This window comes from Haliaeetus leucocephalus, unplaced genomic scaffold (assembly GCF_000737465.1).
Source record: "Haliaeetus leucocephalus isolate CR32 unplaced genomic scaffold, Haliaeetus_leucocephalus-4.0 Scaffold587, whole genome shotgun sequence".
Taxonomy (NCBI): Eukaryota; Metazoa; Chordata; class Aves; order Accipitriformes; family Accipitridae; genus Haliaeetus; species Haliaeetus leucocephalus.
In genome coordinates this window covers 6,639,636-6,661,641 of record NW_010973023.1, presented here as the reverse complement: position 1 = coordinate 6,661,641, position 22,006 = coordinate 6,639,636, and the positions used below count along the sequence as shown (strand labels likewise).

The 22,006-nt window shown below is 37.6% G+C and overlaps 1 protein-coding gene across 1 annotated transcript in view; it reads left to right on the top strand.

The window, feature by feature from the left end:
- The window catches only part of ERP44 (endoplasmic reticulum protein 44), a 58,711-nt gene that overhangs the window by 16,698 nt on the left and 20,007 nt on the right, over nucleotides 1-22,006 (top strand). Inside the window, exons 2-6 of the mRNA XM_010577959.1 lie at nucleotides 4,944-5,016; nucleotides 6,892-6,931; nucleotides 10,029-10,144; nucleotides 20,860-21,044; nucleotides 21,510-21,625. Of these exons, the coding sequence (XP_010576261.1) occupies nucleotides 4,944-5,016; nucleotides 6,892-6,931; nucleotides 10,029-10,144; nucleotides 20,860-21,044; nucleotides 21,510-21,625 (530 nt within the window). The remainder of the gene's footprint in view (nucleotides 1-4,943; nucleotides 5,017-6,891; nucleotides 6,932-10,028; nucleotides 10,145-20,859; nucleotides 21,045-21,509; nucleotides 21,626-22,006) is intronic.

Sequence of the window (22,006 nt, the reverse complement as noted above, 5' to 3'; positions counted from 1 at the left end):
ACCACCCCCCCCCCCCCCCCCCCCCCATTTACAAATATGAACAGTCATCCATGTGTCCTTCTGATGTAGGTCAGTGGAATGCAAAGTTTGCATTTAAAAGTAAAAAACTCTGAAGAATTTTTTTTTAGCCAGTAAGTTTTTAAGAACATATGTTCAATGCCTGTTTTATAAAGTGCGTAGCTGACATTCAAAAACTATTTCCTCAAAAATGTCTTGTTTTCCGCCCGTGGGTATCAAGCACAGGCCTCATCAAAGGTCAGAAAATATTCTCAAAACAGTGTAGCTTCTTAGCAATTTAAATAAGAATTTGTATTCCTTCATGTTAAATATTAATACTAGTAATATCATAAACCCTCTTGCATCTCATGGGACAGAAAGATTACTGGGTCAAAAGGATGTGTTTTCTTCCTTCCAGGCAGTATACCTTTATGAAAGCTTCAGCTGAAGTGAGTCTTGCATATTTATTGACATTTCTTCAAGGAATGCTTTTTTTCCCCTGAGTCTGTCTACTTATTATGAAGGTTTTGGCACCCATAATTATTTAGTCAGTATAAAATGTTTAAGAATGTGATTATGAATATATTTTGTCAAAATAGAAATTATCATACTTCTAGTGGAAAAAATATTTCAGTTATCTAAGGTTTTGTGCAACTTTTGGGGAAAGACGTTTGTTGTCTCAGTATTTTTCCACTACCCTTTAATATAAAAGGGCAATAGGATATACAGCTTAATTTGATTTTCACCTTCAATATATGAAGATGTTTGGGGTCTTTGTTTTAGTACATGCAGCTTGGACCACATTTTTCCACAAAAAGAGTTAAGAAAGCAATCAAAAATTTTATTCTTGCTATAAAGAAGTATTAGTTTTAATTTGCTTTTTCTGCACATAGCACACTCTAGTAGGGGATTTTGTTGGTTAGTAAGCCCTGTGCTTTGATTTTGCAGTTAAATATTTTCATTGCAAGTTAAGGTGTATTGTAGCAATCTACAAATGCAACTACAGTTCCCAATCTATTTAAGTATATCTGCTGAATAACAATAGCCTATTTCCTGATTACAAATAATATGCTTATCTATGTTATGTTTAATTTATGTGTAATTTAACCTATTAGGTAAGATTTGTGTTTCTGCTGTAAAATTGTATTAGAAAAAGGCATGTGGGTTTAACAAATTGATATCTTACCTGTTCGGTATGTTTAGACAGTACAAACTGCTGGGTTCCTATGAAAATAGTTTCACCAAGACCTACTGCGGAAATTCCGAGTATGAATGCTGATGTAGAGCTGTGTGCAGCAGCTAAGAAGTTCCTGCTTTCTAGAGGCTTATGTGGATTTTCTGTGTAAACAAGCATTGTCCAAGATCATAAGCAGGATAAGGAATTGTGGTTTTCAAGGGTACAATCAGAGGTTCTTGAGTCCTTGCAGGGCAGCTGAAGCCTTGGAACTTAGATGAGTTTGCAAAGTCACCTGTGGTAGGATCGGATGATGGCCAACAAAATTAATGTTGAGTTATACCATCCTTTATTGCCTAGAGCAATATTCCAACTGTTATTGTTAATCATAGCTACTGCTTCAATTGTACACAAGTTGCATCTAACTTGACTCTTGCAACAAAACAGCATGGGAGTACAAACAAAAACTGTGCCAGCTCATTCACACAGTTAACTGACCCATTACTGCAAATCTAACTACTACTACTACCAGCACCTCCCCAGAGCAACACTGTGGAAGTTGTCATCCCATGCACCACCCAAGGGGTGATGGGGAGGAATCTGCACTCATAGTTGCCATCAGCTGTCACTCAGCTGGGGGTAATCTGACCAGTGTGGACCAGGGCCCATATGTGTAGCTTCTGAGAGAAAGACTGAAGGCAGGGTCATCTCTTCTGTTGTTGCAGTCAGCAACACCAGCATCTTCAAAAGAACTTCCCCAACACTGGCCTGCTGCAACTTGTGCATTGCACAGCTTGCTTAATCAGATATTTTTTGGCAGATCATGTCATTATGCTGCTAGTTTTGACTATGGACCTTACAGCTCAACTGTTAGTTTTGTTTCTCTGTAGTCATCTTAAAGCCACAGTTCAGACACTTGTGTCAGTTTAAGTGCCACAGGAAGGCTGTGCAAACACTGCCACGGATCTTAGACTTGCATATAAGACTAGTATCTTGCCCAATTACCAAGTGAGAAGCACTGGTACATATTTTGTATTACAACAGCAAGTGTGTTTTCAGCCTGTAGTGTAAGATGGAATGTGTATGCTACCCAGTGGCCTCTATGTGGGAAGTATGAAAGGATCGGTATCTTCACTGAGAAGTGTTTAGTGATCCATACATCAGAAGAAATCGAAAATGATTGCTGCAAATATCACTGTAAATGGCATGCAGATGAGAGTTTGAGAGCTATTGACAGTGTCTCACTGCAGAAGTCTTCCCACAATTTTCAAAGCTGATCTTAATGAAAGCAAGGCATCCAGTTTGGCCATTCCTTTTGAGGCCAATATTTGGTATACACTTGTGACAAATGTGAGAAAACTTGACGTTTGACATTGAATTAGTCTTTTGATAAATTGTAAACAGTGTCAAAGGCAGATGTGCCCTGGAGGCTTGCTGCTTGTAGTCATGGTTCTGGTATAGGTCCAGGATAGGTCTCAGGCTCTTCCATAAATAGATGGAATGTATGCTTGTATCACTGGATTCTTGTATCCAGCTGCTCTAGGTGGCATTATTTGGATGTTCTTTATGCTTCCAGCTAAGTTTTTCCTTGGTGTCTTTAGTCAGCTCTGCCTCTCTAGCCATAAGCAGATTTTCTCTGCAGCTGCAAAGAGTAAACTAATACTCCAGGAACATCGATAGCATGCATGTCATATGATACCACATCTTAGTGTGAGGACTAATTCTTCAGGTATCATTGTGAATCTCAGGTCTCTGTCTGGCTTCTTGACCTGTGCGTTCCTGTCAGCTCTCTACCAAAAACCTTCCTTTTTCTTTCGTGCCATCTCTGTCAGCTGAGGCACCATAAGATTCATTGAAAACATGAGGCTGGAAGGCATCTCGGTGGAGCATCTGGTCCAAGCTCTGGCTCTGCTTAGAGAAGTGCTGACTTTCTGAACAGCTTATTCAGGATGGGAATATCCACATCACAGACCAGAATCTGTATTGTCCTGTTCAAAAACTTGCATGCTTATGTCTCAAAGCAAAAATAAGTTGTAACTCACTGATAATATTTCTTACCTAGGATAGGGCAGCAACTCTACCTCCTCACTGCATTTTGAGATAAAAGAACTGGGCCTGTTCCAGTGAATGAGAGTGCTCTTCTATAAAACTGCATGTTGCTGTGATAGCTGTATTAAGAGTAATGCATGTGTTACTTTATAATTGAATGATCTGGCTGATGTGGTGTCTCAGTTTTTGTAGTCTGATGTGCTGATCGCATGCTGGGACTGAAGCAGTATCAAGAAAAATTACAGAAGGAGATAAAAGACTGTAGCTAGTTGAGTTAGATATATTAAAACTGTTTTAGCAAACAGCAGTACAAATGGAGGCAATTGCAAGCTTTACCCAATGAGAAGCTTTTTAGCCAGACAAGCCCTGTAAGTGACAGAAGGAATTACTTGTCTCTGGGTGAAACCTCCATGCCTACGCGCTTCTGGGCTGTGTGAGATTGTTAGGTGGCTAAAATGGGGTTTCATTTCTTTCTTCAGAGTGAATTTATGAGTATAAGTTATTCTTAAAGGTACAAAATTTACCTGTAACATTTCTGCCAACATAATAGAGAATCATATGAAGAGATAGCCAATTTTGCTTTAAATGTGAAAGTGTATTAAATCTGTAAATAGTGTTTATTTGTATGTTTGTAGTACTGCTGTCATCTGAAATGCGTTGACTGAATTACAATACTTTTACTGTTCTTCTCCAGCTTTTGAACTGCAACATTTAAAATCATAGATGTGTTACTCCTTTATTCATAGAATGGTGTGGGTTGGAAGGGACCTTACAGATCATCTAGTTCCAACCCCCCTGCCATGGGCAGGGACACCTTCCACTAGACCAGGTTGCTCAAAGCCCCATCCAACCTGGCCTTCAACACTTGCAATGATGGGGCATCCACAGCCTCTCTGGGCAACCTGTTCCAATGTCTCACAGGAAAGAATTTTTTCCTAATATCTGATCTAAATCTACCCTCTTTCAGTTTAAAGCTGTTGCCCCCTTGTCCTGTCACTACATGTCCTTGTAAAAAGTCCCTCTCTGGCTTTCTTGTAGGCCCCCTTTAGGTACAGGAAGGCTGCTATATGGTCTCCCTGGAGCCTTCTCTTCTGCAGGCTGAACAACCCCAACTCTCTCAGCCTGGCTTCATAGGAGAGGTGCTCCAGCCCTCTGACCATCTTCGTGGCCCTCCTCTGTACTCACTCCAACAGGTCCATGCCCTTATGCTGGGGGCCCAGAGGTGAATGCAGTACTCCAGGTGGGGTCTCACGAGAGCAGAGTAGAGAGGAAGAATCCCCTCCCTCGACCTGCTGGTCACACTTTTTTTGATGCAGCCCAGGATATGGTTGGCTTTCTGGGCTGCAAGCGCACATTGCTGGGTCATGTTGAGCTTCTTGTCAACCAACACCCCCAAGTCCTTCTCCTCGGGGCTGCTCTCAATCCACGTATCGCCCAGCCTGTATTTGTGTTTGGGATTGCCCTGACCCATGTGCGGGACCTTGCACTTGGCCTTGTTGAACTTCATGAGGTTTGCACGGGCCCACCTCTCAAGCCTGTCAGGGTCCCTCTGGATGGCATCCCTTCCCTCCAGCATGTTGACTGCACCACACAGCTTGGTGTCATCAACAAACTGGCTGAGGGTGCACTCAATCCCACTGTCCGTGTTGCCAACAAAGATGTTAAGCAGCGCTGGTCCCAATACCGACTTTACATACCTTACTGGTTTCCTTTCTCTTTTTAGGTGTCTTGGCTTTTTAATCCAACAAGAAGTGAAATAACAAGTCTAGATAGTGGAAATATAGATGACATTTTAAGTGAGTACTTTGAATATTATTTTTTTTCTTTGTATGTCTACAGTCACCTCTCTGTGTGAATCTTGCAATGTCATTAAAGGAATACACATACCCTAGCTTTGAATATATGAATTGCAATTGGCATAGAAGTATTAAATGCCTATGATTAGAATTAGCTGTCTGAACTAATGTATCACCTAACAAATTACTTCATTGTAATCTCAATGAGGGTTTGAACTGTCTTAAGAAAAATACCTGGTATCTTGTTTGCAGATGGGAATGTTTGATTATGTAACCAAAACCTGTCAAGAGAGCTTTTTAAAAGTTCCCCCAAAGAATAGCAGCAACTGAAACCCATGGTGATGGGCCTTAAGTATCTTGCTTGTTCAGCTATGCTTTCCCTCAGGTAAAGCATTGTCCTGATTCTGGTGACCCGTAGAAAGGAGACTCATACATTAAACAGATGTGTATTCTTTGTCTGAAACCTTTTGGTCTGAAAAGTATGCAACTTGCCTGTATCTGTTTGTCTTAACAGGAAAAGTTATTACATTGTTTCAAATATGTTGAGAAAAAAAAAATCTTTATACTCTTTTGTTTATATCTCTACTAGAATCTGCTTACTATTGCAAAATTGCTTTGTGTAGTAAGTGTATGATTAGGTAATACGAGATCTGTTTGTAAATACCTTCTATACAGTGGAAAAGATAAAATCCTTTTGTAAAATGTTATTCATAAAAGGGAATATATGCCAAGTGTAACTACTTTTAAAATTCATCCAATTACTTTCAATAAATACTTTATGCCTTGGAGGTAACCCTAAATTTCTCCATGCTTGTTAATTTCCTGTTCACCTCTTGCATTGCTTGCTGATAATGAAAATCTTAAAGCCATAATTTTAATCAAAACTGTAGTTTTTCCCAGCCTTGTCAAGAGTTGTCTTTTCCAGCATGTTTTCTTTTCCAGGCTTTCAACATCTTAATCTTTGCTTGTAACTGCTTTGTAACTTTGTGAATAGTGCAAATTTGTCTAGCAACATTTTTGCTTTATAAAGCTGTGACTGATACTCTATAGTTCCAGTATTTCTTTCACTTTTTTTTTTACAATGTCTGCACCACTACTACTACTAAAAATCAATTCACAGCATGGTTGTTAAATTGTGTAAAGACCACAATTTATTTTGGGGCAGGAGATTTATCCTACTAGTTTTGATATATTTTCCTTTTTTTTGGTATGTGAAAAATAATGTATAGGAGCATTATTTCACTACCTCATCATATATATCCCTATAGTATTGCATTTTTTTCAAGTGTCCCTTAGCATTTTTCTTTTTTGCGGCCTGAAGATTTCTCTGCTACCTTTTGCCTTAGTATCCAGCTTCTTAGGAAATAAGGCAGGTAAGGACCAACCAGAGCAAGTTGCACAGGGAGGCTGCATGTTAGTCATTCTTCTAACCCAAACAGTTGACATTTCAGCACTTAACTGTTTTTTAACACGAATAATCTAGATAATGCTTAAAAGAGTTGTACTAGAGAACAACTGGCTTTGAGTGCCTTAATTTTAAATCCAGAATTACTTTTTGTCTCACGTGTCACTTAATTACTTCTTTTGTGTCTTAATACCTTAAGTATTGACATTTTTAATGTCCAATATATCAATAAAGTCAATAAAATACTTGGCTGAAGGCCACTTTCATCACTTTCCCATTTGATATAGATTAAACTTCAGATAAGATTTATCCTATCAGTTTTCTAGCAATCAGACTAAGCTGTATGGTGAATAATCTAGAAGTATTTGCTTGTATAGTTTTTGTGCGTATTTTTATAATCTCAGGTAAAACCACTAAGAAGTTTGCCTCACAATGTGACATTGTGTTTTTTCTTTTTTTTTTCTTCTCAGACAATGCAGATGTTGCTTTAGTTAATTTTTATGCTGATTGGTAAGTTATACAAGTTTTTTTTCTATGTTTAAACTTCTGTCTTTTGAAAACTGTCATGTTTAGCTGTAGTTTTCTAATTGAAAATACAGTGGTATGTTGCTTTCAAACTAGTTCATTCCTCCTTTTTTTAGTGTCCTGATTACATCCCCTTCTGCTGTTCTGCCATCTTTTGTTTCATTCAAGGCTCCTATCAAGAGGAAGAAGGCTTTTACAGTAGTATGGAATAACATGCTATGTAATTTTTTTTTTTTTCCTCTTAGCAAGACAGATTTAATTAACTTTTTGCTCCTTAACATAGTCCAAAGTATTCCATTTTTCCGTTTTCTTCTCTGTTGGTCCCATGCGTGTGTGCTAGAAAGAAAAAGGCTTGAAATTACACTGAAAGCCAGTTTCTTCTCTAATCTGGAAGACCTTCTCTGTGGAGGACTAGAGAAATTATAATTGAGGGATGAAATTGGAGCAACTGGAAAAGGAAGGTATTTGGGGCCAGATTGGTTAGACATTGTGAAAGACATACTTGGAGGGAACTGTTTACTTTGGGTAAAAAAAAATTGCATACAAAATCATTGTTAGAATTCATTTAAGCACCATATCCCTCTTTTTATTGTGTAAGAAGTAATTTTAAGTGTTCTGTTCTGTTCCATCATTAATATTTTTAAAGAATCTTTAGCGAGGAAGAAACCAGAAAAGTATTCAGAGAAAACAAAATTTAACATGCAAATTAATATAGAAAATAAGGTTAGAAGAATAAATCATGTTCTGTCTCCCTTGATTAAAGTAATCTTGGACGTAAATAGCTTTATAATGTAAAGCAATATTTAAACCGAAGTACTACACTTTAAATATTCCTCTCCCTCCTGTTTTGCTTTGTGAGCATAAAACGTTGGCCTTCAGAATCAAAGGTCGTGTAGGTGATTAGACTGCTGATTCCTTTCACCTCTTTCACGTCCCACTCTACGTCTAAGTCTGTAGGTTTGTGTGGCCTAGAAATAGCAAGTGCACAGAGCTTTACGTGAAAAATTTACACTTTGTCTTTACTAAGAATTCATTCAACTAGTAGCAGGCTAATTTTAATTGTTTTTTTTAAAGTGATTTTGAAAAATTCATACCCAGTCTTTTCATACAGAATGAAGTTCTCAATAAATATGTTTTTAATGCCTTCATTTAAACTTTGCATAAAGATAGACATTATACCAATCTAAATCAGTTTAATAACCCTTGTATATACCTCTGTCATTTTATAGACAATTTTTATGTTCAATTAGTTTGCATCTGTTCATTTGCTTCCACAGACTAAATTGATACTAGGCTCATTTAAACCAATAGAATTTTTCTTTAGAAGGGCTGCATTTGTTTACCAAGCAAGCTATTTGTTTGAAATGTCTTTCTTTATAATGACAGTACAACTAAGTAGCTAAAGTACGAAACTAGGTCTAATCTCTTACCTTTTCTGTATAGAATTATGCTATAAAGGCTGTCTTTTAAAATAAGTAAACAAATGAAACTTTTACGATTGTGATTTTCAGTTTCTGATATGCACATACCTGGTGGATCATGAACTACTTCCAAAGGTTTTATTAAAGATAACCAAAGAAAGCAACCCTATGGGGAGTAAATTTAATACAGTGAAATTTGGGGGGGGGGTTGCCATTGAAAAATCATTTTTTGATTTCGCAAAAGACAAACTGCAGGAGGCTAAAAATCCATGTTCTGATACTTCTGTGATAAAGGGAAGATACCAATATTTTAAAACTTGATACAGCAAGGTAACAAGCGTCCTGTTTTAGGACCTTATTAGCACGGCTCTTTCTGCAAATCCCCACTGATATCAAATCCTCTGTAGAATAGGTTTGCTTTGAATTTAAAGATTTGCGTGTGCTTGCAAGTTGATTCACATTAGAGTAAGCCATAATTTTAAAAAATTACAGCCTTAATTATGATCATTGCATGTAGGCATTCTGTAATAACCCCCTCAACATAGCATACTGCCAGCCTATGATGTAATGTGACCTTTGAATGAGAACGGATCAGTTTCGCTGATGTGCATATTCTGCTCTAAGGGTGGAGAAGAATGAGGGACAAGGAAGCCACATGTAACATATACATGCTACATAATGTGTAGTGTACAGCTGTGCTGCCCAGATTCAGGTTTCTTTCAGAAAATGGCCTTCAGCCCTGTTTGTATTTTGAGAGCAAATCCTGCCTCTTGACTTGAATGTTTGCTGTTGTAGTCATAACAGCATCCCCAGGCTATCACTTGTTAAGTTTAAGCAGGGCTTCAGTGCAGGCTGTTTTATTGCAAGTCTGCTCCATGAGGTCTCATTCTGACAACTTCTACAGTGCCATTTTACGTATTCAATTTAAAATTCTGCCATGTGTTTAGAAGAACAGAATATAAAACAATTTTATTGACATATTAATAATGGGCTTGTGCACTAGTGTTATCCTAAACTCCCCAAAGCATCTTTGCAGTTCTATAGCCTTTTCCATGGGCAAAAAGAGAGGATTTGCTTCAAAATCTGACATGACTGGAAGAAGGGACCCATGGAATTCTCTTGGTTCGTAGTGCTGTAATAGCAGTCTGTTCAAATTCTACCAAACTTGAGCAATAATACAGTAAGCAATACTTATAACTTCTATTGTTGACCCTTATAAAGTTACTGCTGTGCTATTTCTTGAAGGTGATGGTGAATATTGGAATCTCAACAATCCAAGTAACTTCTTTTACTATATTTGTAAAATTACTTCCCTGGCAATATCTCAGGTAGAAAAAATAAAGAACAGACTTTCTGAATGGAATATATTTCCTAAAGGTTTATAATTGATTAATGGTGTTTCTTAAGCAGGTAAAGCAGGGGGCACATCTTGAACTATATATTCTTTTACAATTATTTTTTTCCTGCCTGAATTATTCAAATTACTTTTGAACCTATTGTTGTCCACTCAGTTAGTGGGATGATTACAAGTAGATGTGCTTTTCCAATAGCTTTTCTTTCTTTTTTTTTTCTTCCTTCAAAGATTGAAATATTCCCTAAGTCATCAATTAAAATATTTCTAATTAATATTTTGATGTTACAATTTTGTGTTCTATCCGCAGGTGCCGCTTCAGCCAAATGCTGCATCCTATTTTTGAGGAAGCTTCTAATGTAATTAAGGAAGAATATCCAGATAAGAATCAAGTGGTGTTTGCTAGAGTAGACTGTGATCAGCATTGTAAGTAAATCCTGCTTTAGGTTTTTCTGTGCTATCCTGACAATAAGTTACTAATTGTATGGAAAAATATGCTAGACAGCAATCTAAAGTGTAGCTGTATCTGCCCCATCATTTAGACCAGAGTTGCTTGTATATATCAGTGAACTTCTTCCAAATTTGTCAGGACAATCTCCAGTGTTGCTTTCTCATTGTATCCATAAACATTCATTTATATCAGTTCAGCCTATCTCACTTAATGGGGAAAAAAGGTCTGGGATTATAAATTGAATTTACTCACTGAGGTGTCAGAGAAGCACTAGTGCAACAAATGGTGCAGGTCTTCACAGCCAAGAAGAGGAAGGGGTAACCTTCCATTGTCAGTATCAAGAATATGTTCTGCTCAGGTCTTCCTTCCAATTAGGAGTCATGGTGGACTGTAAGTTGCCTTTCACACAGCCAGGAGGGTATCAGAGCTTTTCTGCTTTGCACTGAGGTTTTTGTTACAGTGCTTTTTATAGTATAGGATCGGCTGTATTGTTTTATGCTTCTGGAAGAACAGCATTTGCAGGCATAATTTCTTTACAGTGGCTTGTGATTCCCAAAGAGTATTAATAGCAGAAATTCAATTCTAATCAATACTGATTATACTATCTGGACTTTACAAAACTGTTAATTTCTAGGAAGGATCACAGTTAGAAATGTGAGGAATCACTGCACAGAGTTATTAGTTTGTATCTGCAGCATATCCCTGAGACTTACTGTTGACCTAATAGTTGTGTTTTAGTGCTCTGTTACAAAAAATCTAAAAAGAGAACCTTACAGGACAGGAAAAAAGGTCAATTGCATATCTATGAAAAGTAACTGATTTCATTTACATTTTTCTTTCCCATTTTGACAATCTAATTTTTTTGATATTAGAGAAGACTTTTTTTCTATAATGAGAATTCTTGGCTTGAAGTGTCTTTGGTTCTTAGTTGCAGATTTAGAAGTCTACTTGAGCCTCCTGCACTGGCACCATTTTGTGCTCTGTTTTGTATGCATGCCTGTAATTGCCCAACAATAAGAGCACCTGTCTTGTGATCTTGAAAGGGATTTCAAGCATAAAAAAAAACCCCAAAACATTTAAGGGAGCAAACAGTATCAATTCAATATCTGAAATGTAAAATAAGCTGAGTCTTCAAACTGTCAGGAGTGGCCAAGGAGATTCTGTTTTGTCCCTTCCCAAAGATCAGTAAAACCAATTCATGACCACAGGAAACTTAAATGCTTCTGGGATTAAATCTTTGAATCACTGGGATATGGGACCCTCTTTATAGCCTCAGCTGGAAAAGAGGCACAATAGTATTTACCCAGGCAGGGTATGTAAGCAGCTTTGAAGCATTCAGCTGCCTTCCTACGTTGTAGTGGTAGGGATGTGTTGGGGAACTGATATAAAAGTTTTAACTTAGGTGTTCTCGAACAGCAGTTACATTAGACACAGTAATAGAATCTCCTCCTCTGAGCAGATCTACTGCCTTGAATACAGTGTAGAACAGTGCACTTCTGTAACTGCCTGGAGCATTTACAGAGCAGCAGCAGAATGGAGAGGTGGGACTAAATGTGCTTCACAATATATGCTTTAGTTTCCTTGACTTAGAAGTCCAATAGTATTTTTTCTTTCTCATTATAATGATGTCTCTGTTAAGTGAATGTTTTCCTCCTTCCTTCCTGAACAGCCTTTTCTAGAATCATAGATTTTTGGGGGGTTGGTGGGGATTTTTTGGTTTGGGGGTTTGTTTGTTTGTGTTTTGGTAGGGGGTTTTTGGACCTGGAATACCTTCCCAGATCTCAAATACTTGACTACATTTTCAGCTTCTTTCTTTTTCACCCTTGGTGTTCTCTTCTGCTTCCAATCATCTGTCTGTATGGTGTGTGCTTGGGAGATCTTAACGAAAAGCATAGCATTAAGTAATTAAAATTTGCCATCCCTAAAAGTCAATTTTCAAGTAAGGTGATGAAATCCTCTGGAGGAGTATATTGAAGACAAAGCCTGATACGCAGTCTTTGCTGATGTTTTCTTATTGAGTTTTTTGTCTGTCTTTGTTCTGGGATCTACTGCAGGATCTACACAAATAAACTGCCCCTGATCTTTGCAATTGTAGAAAATAAATGCAGTTGTAGCAAGCATTCTGATTGGTTTTGTATCAGCTTATTAAATGAGTCGCTCTACATACTTGAAATTACTTTTGCATATATTTTTGTATATATTCTACTGCTTTTATCAGTGATAGTTTCTCAAATTAACTTGAGTCAGTTGAGGGGGAGGGGCGAATTAAGGATATTCATACTTTGAGTTTACTTAATTTTTATGGTTGTCCTTAATAAATAAGTCTTATCTCAGTGTTTAATAGTCTGGCTGGCTCATTTTTTCATTGAGTCAAGATATTGACAATGAAATTTTCTATAAGATTCTCACAAAAGACTGTAGTAAAATCAGCCTGTGTTGCTTAGTTTTATTGTTAAAGTTTACATTAACAGCTGAAGTCCTCATTTTGTTTGCTGCAGCTTTAGTTGCTTGAGTAACGCAGAGAGTCTTTGGGCTGCTGGATGTCAAGTGTTTAGCCATGAGATGTTCTTGTCTTAGCAGTTATGCGCCTAAGAAAACCCCCCTCCTGCCCCAAGTATTTGAAACACTTCAGAAGCTTGTTCCTTGATCTTCTCCTCATATATTCATTGAATTGAGCTCATCAAACCTTGTTATGGAGAGCTAAGGCCTGGGTGGAGAAAGAGATGCTACAGCAGAGATTGTTGTCTTCCTTCCCCTGGGAGTAGGTGTAGTGGGCTACGTAGTATGAGGCAGCCAAGAGTTTTGGTCTTTCTTTTTATTACTGGAATACCATGAGTTCTCTGTATTTACTCTTTGTGTCCTTCATTTAAGAAGTAGATGAGCATGATTTCTGCTGCAGAAGCTGTAAAATGTGAGAATTAAAAATAAAATCCTATAATGACAGACCAAGTCTTTTTCCCTAATTTGCATTGCCTTTTTGAATTAAAATAGCAAAGCTGTATATGTAATTCCTGGTTTCTAGTGTTTTTGCTGTGTTGTAAGCAATGGTACATTTCATGGCACACAGTTATTGGGTGTGTCCTAAAGTTTCAAGTATTTTAACTTTGATTTCAATGTATGTAATAGCAGCTCTTCAGTAAGAGGGTGAATGCTACTATATTATCCAGCTTGGGCCTGCTGTAGTATACTAAATGTTGGAGTCAAAATTGTTATTGTCTTTTTCGTCTCCTGTTACACCTTTGTATTTCTGTATGTGTTTCCATATGTTAGCAACGCTAAACAAACACTAGAAGGTTTATGCCTGCAAATTTCATAGCACTACTAGTTAACTGTTAGGATGATGTTGTAGAGATGGTGGATTATTTGCATTACAAATGCTCTGTTTCTTTTTGAAGCCAAGACTCTGTAGGGAATCCAAATAGCTGATTTCAGGCCACTCAAAAACAGCTTTCAGAGCGGTCAGCCAGGCATAGATACTTTCCATTTAATGCACTATTATTGAAGCACACTGCAGGGCCCAACAGCTCACACCAGCTTCTGAGGGTAAAGCAAATTAAAGAGAATTATTGATGCACTGCCAAATGTTTGATGCTTAATGACAAAACCATCATTCTGTCTGCTCTTATAGCCAATATAAAGATGTTTTTCTGGAAAGTGATAGGCCCCAATGTGACTAAATACAAAAACTGAATATTAACACTATATTAAGCCTCTGTATATGTTCTATTTTACACCAGTGTATAATATAGTGGAAGATAACGTCCACATTTCAGCTATAATTAAGTCATCAGGCTGTTTTTAAGCCGATATGGAACATACAGTAAAGGTAAATCTGATGAAGGAGGTAGATGAAGCAGGTATTCTTTCAGTTTCCAAGACCTCATCCTTCTATAAATTAGAAATATCTAAGTTCCACTACATTGTTTGCTGTTAAAATTTTCTGTAGTTTTGGTGTGTTTGATTTAGTAATTCACTTACCTTAAAAAATATGCACCTCTATTTTAAGTGTAATACCTAGTAAAAGTGACCTTCCATATAAAATAATAGAAGATCTTTCTGCATATGCATTATTAGGAAGGTTTTGTTTTGGTGGTTTGGGGTTTTATTGCTTGCTTGTGGGTTTTTTGTCTTTTTTTTATCCTTTGTGTTAAGCAGCAATGTTGGAAACTCACTTGGTACCATGAATTTCCTGTTTCTGTTCTCTGTGAGTGAATATTGCAATACAGAAGAACTCACATTTCTGGAGGAGAGTTTGTATTTTGAACAGTTTCTCTGAATTCAGTGTTGGGAGTCATGGTACAGAATTCTTAAAAATTCAAGTATATAGTGGGGGTTTAATTCTACTGCACCATTATTTTCTTTGGTTTCCAAGTTAAAAAATAAAAAATAATAGCTGGTTTCAGTAAATCTTTGTGCTTCCAAACAGAAAACAACTTCTCACTGCTGGGTTGTTGAGAGGTGTTTTGCTAGACAGACTGTTCAGGGAACTATTCTTCATTCTTTCAAAACACCCGTGAGCGGTACTCTCATTCACTACTGCAGGCTGCTGATCTCTCTGGGTCTGGCCATTCCTGTAATGTGTGCTAATGTTAGTCTTCAGAGAGTTACTTAGATTGTATTGCTACTGTGCCTTTGGTAAGCAAAATAAGTCAGTATAATAACAAATTTGGAGGTTCATAAATGAACTATAAATGAAACTGTAAACAAGCATGAGGATTTCATTGCATTCCTGCCACTTTGCCTGGAAAAAAAAATCGGTCTGAAAGAGTTATCTTTGGATAAAATAAAAAGTGGAAGTGATTCGGAGAGGCTGTTGATGGCTCTCCTCAGGAGAGCCATTTTGTTAGCCTGTCAGAAAAGGTTATGGGATGCCTACTGATGAGGCCCTGCTAAGAGCAGGCATGGCTGTTGTGAATGCTCCTTTGCAGCAGAAGGTGGTCTAGATTTGCTGTTACCCAGCCTCTTAGTAGCCAAGTTTGATGTAGAACATTGATTGCTTTTCTTGTACTTGTTTTGGTCCATCATACGAGTTGCCGGTGTCACAATCACTGGGGTAGGATGCCCAGTTTAGATGGTCTTCCAAGTTCCTTTCTAATTCTGCTTCCTATGAATATTCCCAGGTCTCATGATTGCGTGCAAGTGTCATGAGAGGAGTAGTTTAACTGGGGAGAATTAATGCTGTATTATGAAATAGTTAACAATGAGGTGAATGTAGTGCTGTATGTAGGCAAGTAGGAAGCAAAAAGGCCTTTTTAAGTGAACTTGAGAGAAAAAAGCTTGCAGAATAATCAGTAAAAAGGTACCTATCAAAGACAGATTTCATTTCTTATCTGTAGTGTGCCCTGGCAGGTGGCCTGAGGGACTTCAAAAGATGCAATTGATCTCAAGTGAGCAAACAGAATACTCATTTGGTAGTCCCAGCTTCAAATATACAGCTGAAGGAATTTGGTACCTTTGAGATGGAAGGTATTGCATAATGGTGAGGAAGAGGTAAGATGATTTGACACAAAAAAATATTAGTGTTAGTTCCAGTAAATTCAGGCTATATATATGTTTATGTAGCTGTGTAATTCCTATAACCATCATTTAAATACAAAATTAGGAAATGTAGTAGCTTGGGCTCGTGCTAGCTCTTCCTCAGACAACATGAAGACCCTCCTTAGAAAAAGGAACACTATGAGTATTTTCAGAAAGTATTTTAATGAGGTTTGAGTTTTGGAACTTTGATTTTCTTCTAGATCATTTTTCAGGCTGTTGTAGTCCTCTGTTCGGCATGGGAATTGCTTCAAGTGGTGCCTTATATTATGAGGTGGGCATTTAGGATAATTATCAGTATTGTTCAAATCCTAGTGGACACATTTTTTTGAGACTCAGTCCTGTAGACTTAAAATCTAGATATTTGTTTGGTGGTGGTATGAATTATGACCCTGGAAGACTAAGACAGCAGACTGAGTTAATGGTGGGGTGATACCCTGACCCTTGTAAATACTGCTGGTCCTTCGGTGGGAAGGACCTTTCTTTTCATAACTACATTGCGGGTGGGAGCCTATATCAATATAGCATGTCTTGGTGCAGTTTTTCAACATATCCTTCATCATACGTTTAATTTTAATTTAGTGACAATGGACCTGAGATTCTTGGCGATGTGATCTGATAAACTAACTGAACTCTTTGGACAGTGTGGTGTGGTGTTAACCTGGGACAATGAAGTCTGAGGCATTCTGGGAATCAAGTCACAGGCTGCGTGGTTGCTTGAAGCTGTAGCTTGGGTAACGTGTATACGCAGCTATGTGAAAAGCCTGACGCCCCCAAAAAATGGGTTTTGGCATTCCTTTGAGTAGAGGAACACATGCTGCTCAGACAACAGAGAAATGGCTGACAGTGCAAGAGAGATGATAAAGATACGGATCACAAATGATAGCTCACGAAGCATGTTTTCTTGGAGGAAAGACAATGTGGGAGATGGTCTTAGAAAACATGGGTGTAAAAGTCAGGCTTCATGTAAAAGTTTCTTTCAAAACAACAATGAAAGCTGCTGCTCATCCCTATTGTAGGCAGCAGCTTTCCTTTCTCTTCAGTAGTTCAGGAGGAGTACCAATACAGTGCATCTATGAAGAGAACTGAGTGACTGTGAAGACATTCCTTTTGGAGTTTGTAGAATGAATAGTAGAAAATAGTCTGGGCAGTTAAGAAATCGTTGTATGCCAACAGATACACATGCAAAACAGGGAGGAGAGAATAATCTGAATTCAACAGTCACTGCTCTGCTTGAAATTTCTGATTTGTAGATGGCAAGATGATGATCAAGTATGTCAGTAGCTTCCTATCACAACTAGTGTGAAACCATTCTGGTAGCATAGACACTACGCTTGCAATTTAACAATTAATTGAGCAAAACACAAACTCAAGGTTTGTACCTTTTAGGTACCTTAGTACCTGAAGAACACGTAAAGTTGTAGCTGGGAGACTGTTTTTTTTTCTTTAGGTAGGTTACCCTTATCTGTTTCAAATACCTCTTTTCATCAGAAAATGAGCAGTGAGAATGTCTGGAAATATTTTAAAATTTAATTTAGGATTTACTATAACTAATGCAATCTATGAATGAGTTCAAACAATATTCCATGTATTTGCATTGTGTATTTCCAATTTTAAAAGGAGTATAATTTTGTAGTTGCTCTGCTTGTGCTAACTCTACCTGTATCAAATGCCAGGGCTTAATGAAGCATTTAAGGTTTACTCTATTTGACTTTTGAATGAATTCAAACAATTTTTCATGTACTTGCATTTTATATTTTGTAAAAAGATGGTTTTCAAATACTTACTTGTGTAGGACTGTCATCTCTCTGTGTTAGTTCAAATACCAGTATTCATGGAATCTCAGTGTAATTTGTAAAGAGCATGCAAGTTCTGACTTAGGAAATAATGTTTGAATTCAGTCTCAACAGTGGGCATTTTATTACCATAATTTTTTTTACACAACTTCAGCTCTTGATGAAGATCCACATCCCTCAGGACTTCCATCTCCATCTTGGAGAACCTTCAAGACCCCCTGAATGCCCATTCTGCAGCCCATGCATCCTCTTACAACTCTTATAACTGTGGAAATAACTTGAAGGGAAAGTCCGTGTTGTAACACAAAAAAGTGTGGGTTTGGTATTCTCTTGCTGTGGAGTTCTGTAACAGTAACAGTCTTTAATCTCAATGTGTTTCTGCGAAACCTTGATATGTAGTGTTCCTTGTCTCTTATCAGAGCCTGGTCAAGTTTTGATAGACTGGCATACCATCAGACCAAAGGTCCTTCTATCAACAGGGCAGCCTGGTTTGCTGACGTTGTTTGCCTTCTGCTGAGCAGATAGAAAGTGATTCTTTCCCTGCTATACTTGCCACCTTCTTCCAGGCAGCTCTTAGGTACTTTTAACTAAAAAGTGATGGAATTTAAAGGAAGAAAACAGTATTGATCTAATACTTGTTCATGTTGAATATATTGGCAACTTCCCTTGAGAAATTTGTATTAATTTGAAATAGAAGTACTCTGAATTGAGGACATAAAATGTCTTACCCTTAATTTTGACTGTAATTAGTACATTAAGAAACTCTTCTAGGACATTTGGGAAACAGATCAAGTCCTTTCTTAGTCAAAATTGATAGGCTGAATTCTGTGATATTTTATAGCGATGCAAAGCTTGTTAGGAACTGGGCTTAGCTGGTGAAGCTTTTAAGCTTACTGGTTTGAGGGATGTTAAAGAACATTTTTGTGGACTAGACCTGGTTCTTATTCCTTTACTGTGCATGTTTTGTTTTCAGTTCTCAGACTCGTTTAAGTTGTGCAGCTGGTACAAAGATTGTTTTCAGTAACTAAAGCTGCAAGAGATTAGTAGTGTTTTAGCAGCAATTAAAACTACTGATGGTTGCACTGAGAGTTCTCCAGTCAGCAGGGAATTCAGATTTTTTGTTACCTCTTAGAAGTTCAAAAGAGGTGGAGAGCTTTATGTGCTGGAGGACAGTTACGGGCACAGTTCCATAGGGGAATGACTTATTTCCAGTTGCACAGGGTTTTAATTTTGGTTTGCAACCGAGAAGTGTATGTTAGTTGCTCAGTATCAGCAGTTTGCTAATGACAATTGCCTCTAAATAATAGTTTCCACAGGACTTCTGTCTCCATTCTTTTTAAAAAAAGAGTAAGATAGAAAGCGAATCTGCTTCGTAGTAAATATGTAATTGAGAAGAAAGGACATTCTTGTCAGAAAGGATTAGTTTTTGCATTGTTCAGTGCTGTGCCAGATACGCTGATGGACCCTCATTTGGTTGCCTTCCTGCTGTGGGCTGATCCAGGTCACCTGAAGTGTACCCTTTGACTTCTAAGGAGTCGTTGAAAAGTAAGGGGACACGCATTCAGCCCACACTTTGGATGCCTTCCTCTCCCTGTTGACTGGATGAAACTTGTCTGTCTCCAAAGGATAAACCAGTCTGTTGAAGTTTGCCGTCCCTTTCTTTCCTGGAGAGAGAAAGGGAGAAGGGGAAGCGGCGTGGGTGTGGTTGACTGGAATGAGTCACCTCAAAGGATTAAGCGGGCAGACTGCTCATATTTTGAGATTTAGTTGGATTTAGGTACAAACATGATTGAGGTTTAGGTAAACTGCATCCCACTCTGCAATAGAGGACACAGTTTTCACAGGGGCTGTGAGATTTTTTTGTTTCTAGATATATTTCCGGGGGGGGGGGAGTGAACAGGAGGGCATAATTAAACAAAGCAAAAGCAAAAAGGAAGTACTTGTGGAAATCTACTTGACATTACATGCTTTGTCTCTATTGTTTGTTTTTAGTCTCATTTTCCTAAGAATCCAAAGTGTGTCTTGCCTTGTTTCTCCAGTCCTTCCTCATAAAAACTCCTTGAAACTTTTTGCTCAACTTCAACCACACCTGAAAGAGGGATAGAGCATTCAAAGCTATTAAGTACTTAAACTTTGATTAAAGCAGTTGCTGGGTATTGGAGATGCACAGAACCAATTTCCGCACTGTAGCAAAGGTTGCTCTAAAAACTCAAGGCTGATGGATCCTGCTCCGTGTGCCATGAACCCCTTGCTGGTTGGTTATGTATAAGTTTCCCTGTCAACGCGTAGCTGGGAACTAGCTGCAACACCTATTGCAACCAAAGTGGAAGAGGGACAAAGGGACACTTGAAGTACTCTGGTGGGGTGTAGTGAAGAACCGGATTATTGCCTTAGTAGTGGTTGGAGATAAGGGGCACGGGATGCACATTCATGGGAAACTGGGCTTTATTGCTCCTGCTCGGCTTTCTTTGCTGCTCTTCTAATTTTGCTGTACAACTTCTTTTCATTTTTTATTCTTCTTTTACATTTGTAAGTCTTGTGAATAAATAACTTAAATAACTGACCTGTTATATAAAGGTGAAAATAGCTAGTGCTCTTACGCTAGATGAACACGAATACACATTACTTTGTTGTATGAAGCTCTGTGTGATCCAAGTCTAGAAGAAAGCTGGGCTGTGTGTATAGATGTGAATGAAGAACTGTCTTGAAGGGAATGCTGACACTGGTTGACCAGAGAGGTGTTTGCCTTAATTTGGAAACCTGAGATTTTGTGTTCATTCAAAATCTGAACAGCTCAGAACTGTGCAGTCTTCTGCCCTTCAGAGGCTTCAAGAAGTATTTTGCCCAGGCTTCTTGTTCTCTAAAATTTAAGACATGACAAGTATATTTCCAGCTCTGTAATTGAGATAAAAGTCATAGCGAGTTTAAAGAAAAATAGGGGATTATTTATGTTATTAAAATTTTCTCATGGGGATTAATTAACTGAGATTTGGCAAGCTTTTTAGATTCTCATGTTCTTGTTATGCTCTTAAATTGGCTTTCCTAGTTGTTCATAGGAAGTGTAAAGAATTAATATAGCTGACGAAGCAAGTCTTTACTTACCCCAGATTTTGGTCATTATTTATTTCATTTTTTTATGAAGATCAGTACATGTGAGAAATACTGTAGCTGTTATCCATTCTCTCTCTTGTGGTGGCATTTGGTTTTTGGGTTCTTTTCAGTTTGCTCTTGTTCAAAGATGTGGCACTACTGGTTGAGAGATTCCACTTACGTGTGCACATATACATGTATAAGATACCACGTTCAGTGTATTTCTGTGTTTGTAGGGTTTGGGGTTTATTTTCTTAATTTCTTTTTAGCGGATATAGCTCAGAGATACAGGATAAGCAAATACCCAACTCTGAAACTCTTCCGGAATGGAATGATGATGAAGAGAGAATATAGGGGCCAGAGATCTGTGACAGCAATAGCAGATTATATCAGGCAGCAGAAGAGTAACCCTATTCGGGACGTCCAGGATTTGGAAGAAATTAGTTCTCTTGATGTAAGTCTTTCAATTTTATTCCTTCAAAAATTTTTTTTTAATGTTGAACTGGTGAAATATAATGTATTTGAAGTACATATTTACTTTTTTTTTCATTCAGAAATGTTGTGAGTGCTTTTTTTTAACCTGAGTGGAAAACTGGGTCATTTCCAGTATTACAAATTATTCCAATATAATCACTTTCAACTGCATTCATTTTGTTACAGTAACTCCACTACCAAATTACTTATTTTACTTTTAAACATTTGAAAAGAATCATATGTTATATTTGACAAGATATTTCTAATATTCCTCACTGGAAAAGTATTCACAAGGATGCTTCTGAATATTGAAAAGGCAGAAAAGAAATAAATTCTGCACAGTTATTGACTGTTGAATGAATGGCACCTCTCTAATATCCTTAGGGAGTAATGATAGTTTTTGATAATTTAAGGTAAGTTATAATTTAACCTTTGTTTTTTACAGCGCAGCAGAAGAAATATTGTTGGATACTTTGAGCAAAAGGACTCTGACAATTACAGAACCTTTGAAAGAGTAGCGAATATTTTGCATGATGATTGTGTATTCCTGTCTGCCTTTGGGTAAGTTTTAAAATCTGTTGATTGCATGACTTCATTATTGAAATTATGTTAATGAGTTGTATATAATTTAATTGAATGGACTTCTTTAATACTTTCAGTGTGGCATAACTGAAGAGACTAGACCTTAACAGATAAATACAGAGAGAAGGATAGGATAAGATTCCTCCTAGCCTTAATATTTGCTGTGAAATCCAGCTTTCATTTTTTGCCTCCTTTTTCTTTTTTTCACTCTTTGTCAATATAGTTTAAATGTAACTGGGGAGGTTTTAGGGGAAATGCTAGACAGCTGTATCCCAAAGGGAGGGAGGAGGAACAAGTAGGGAAGAATTTGAAAACTCTTTAGCAAAAATTTTATCAGCTTTGCAGACTGAGTAACTCTTT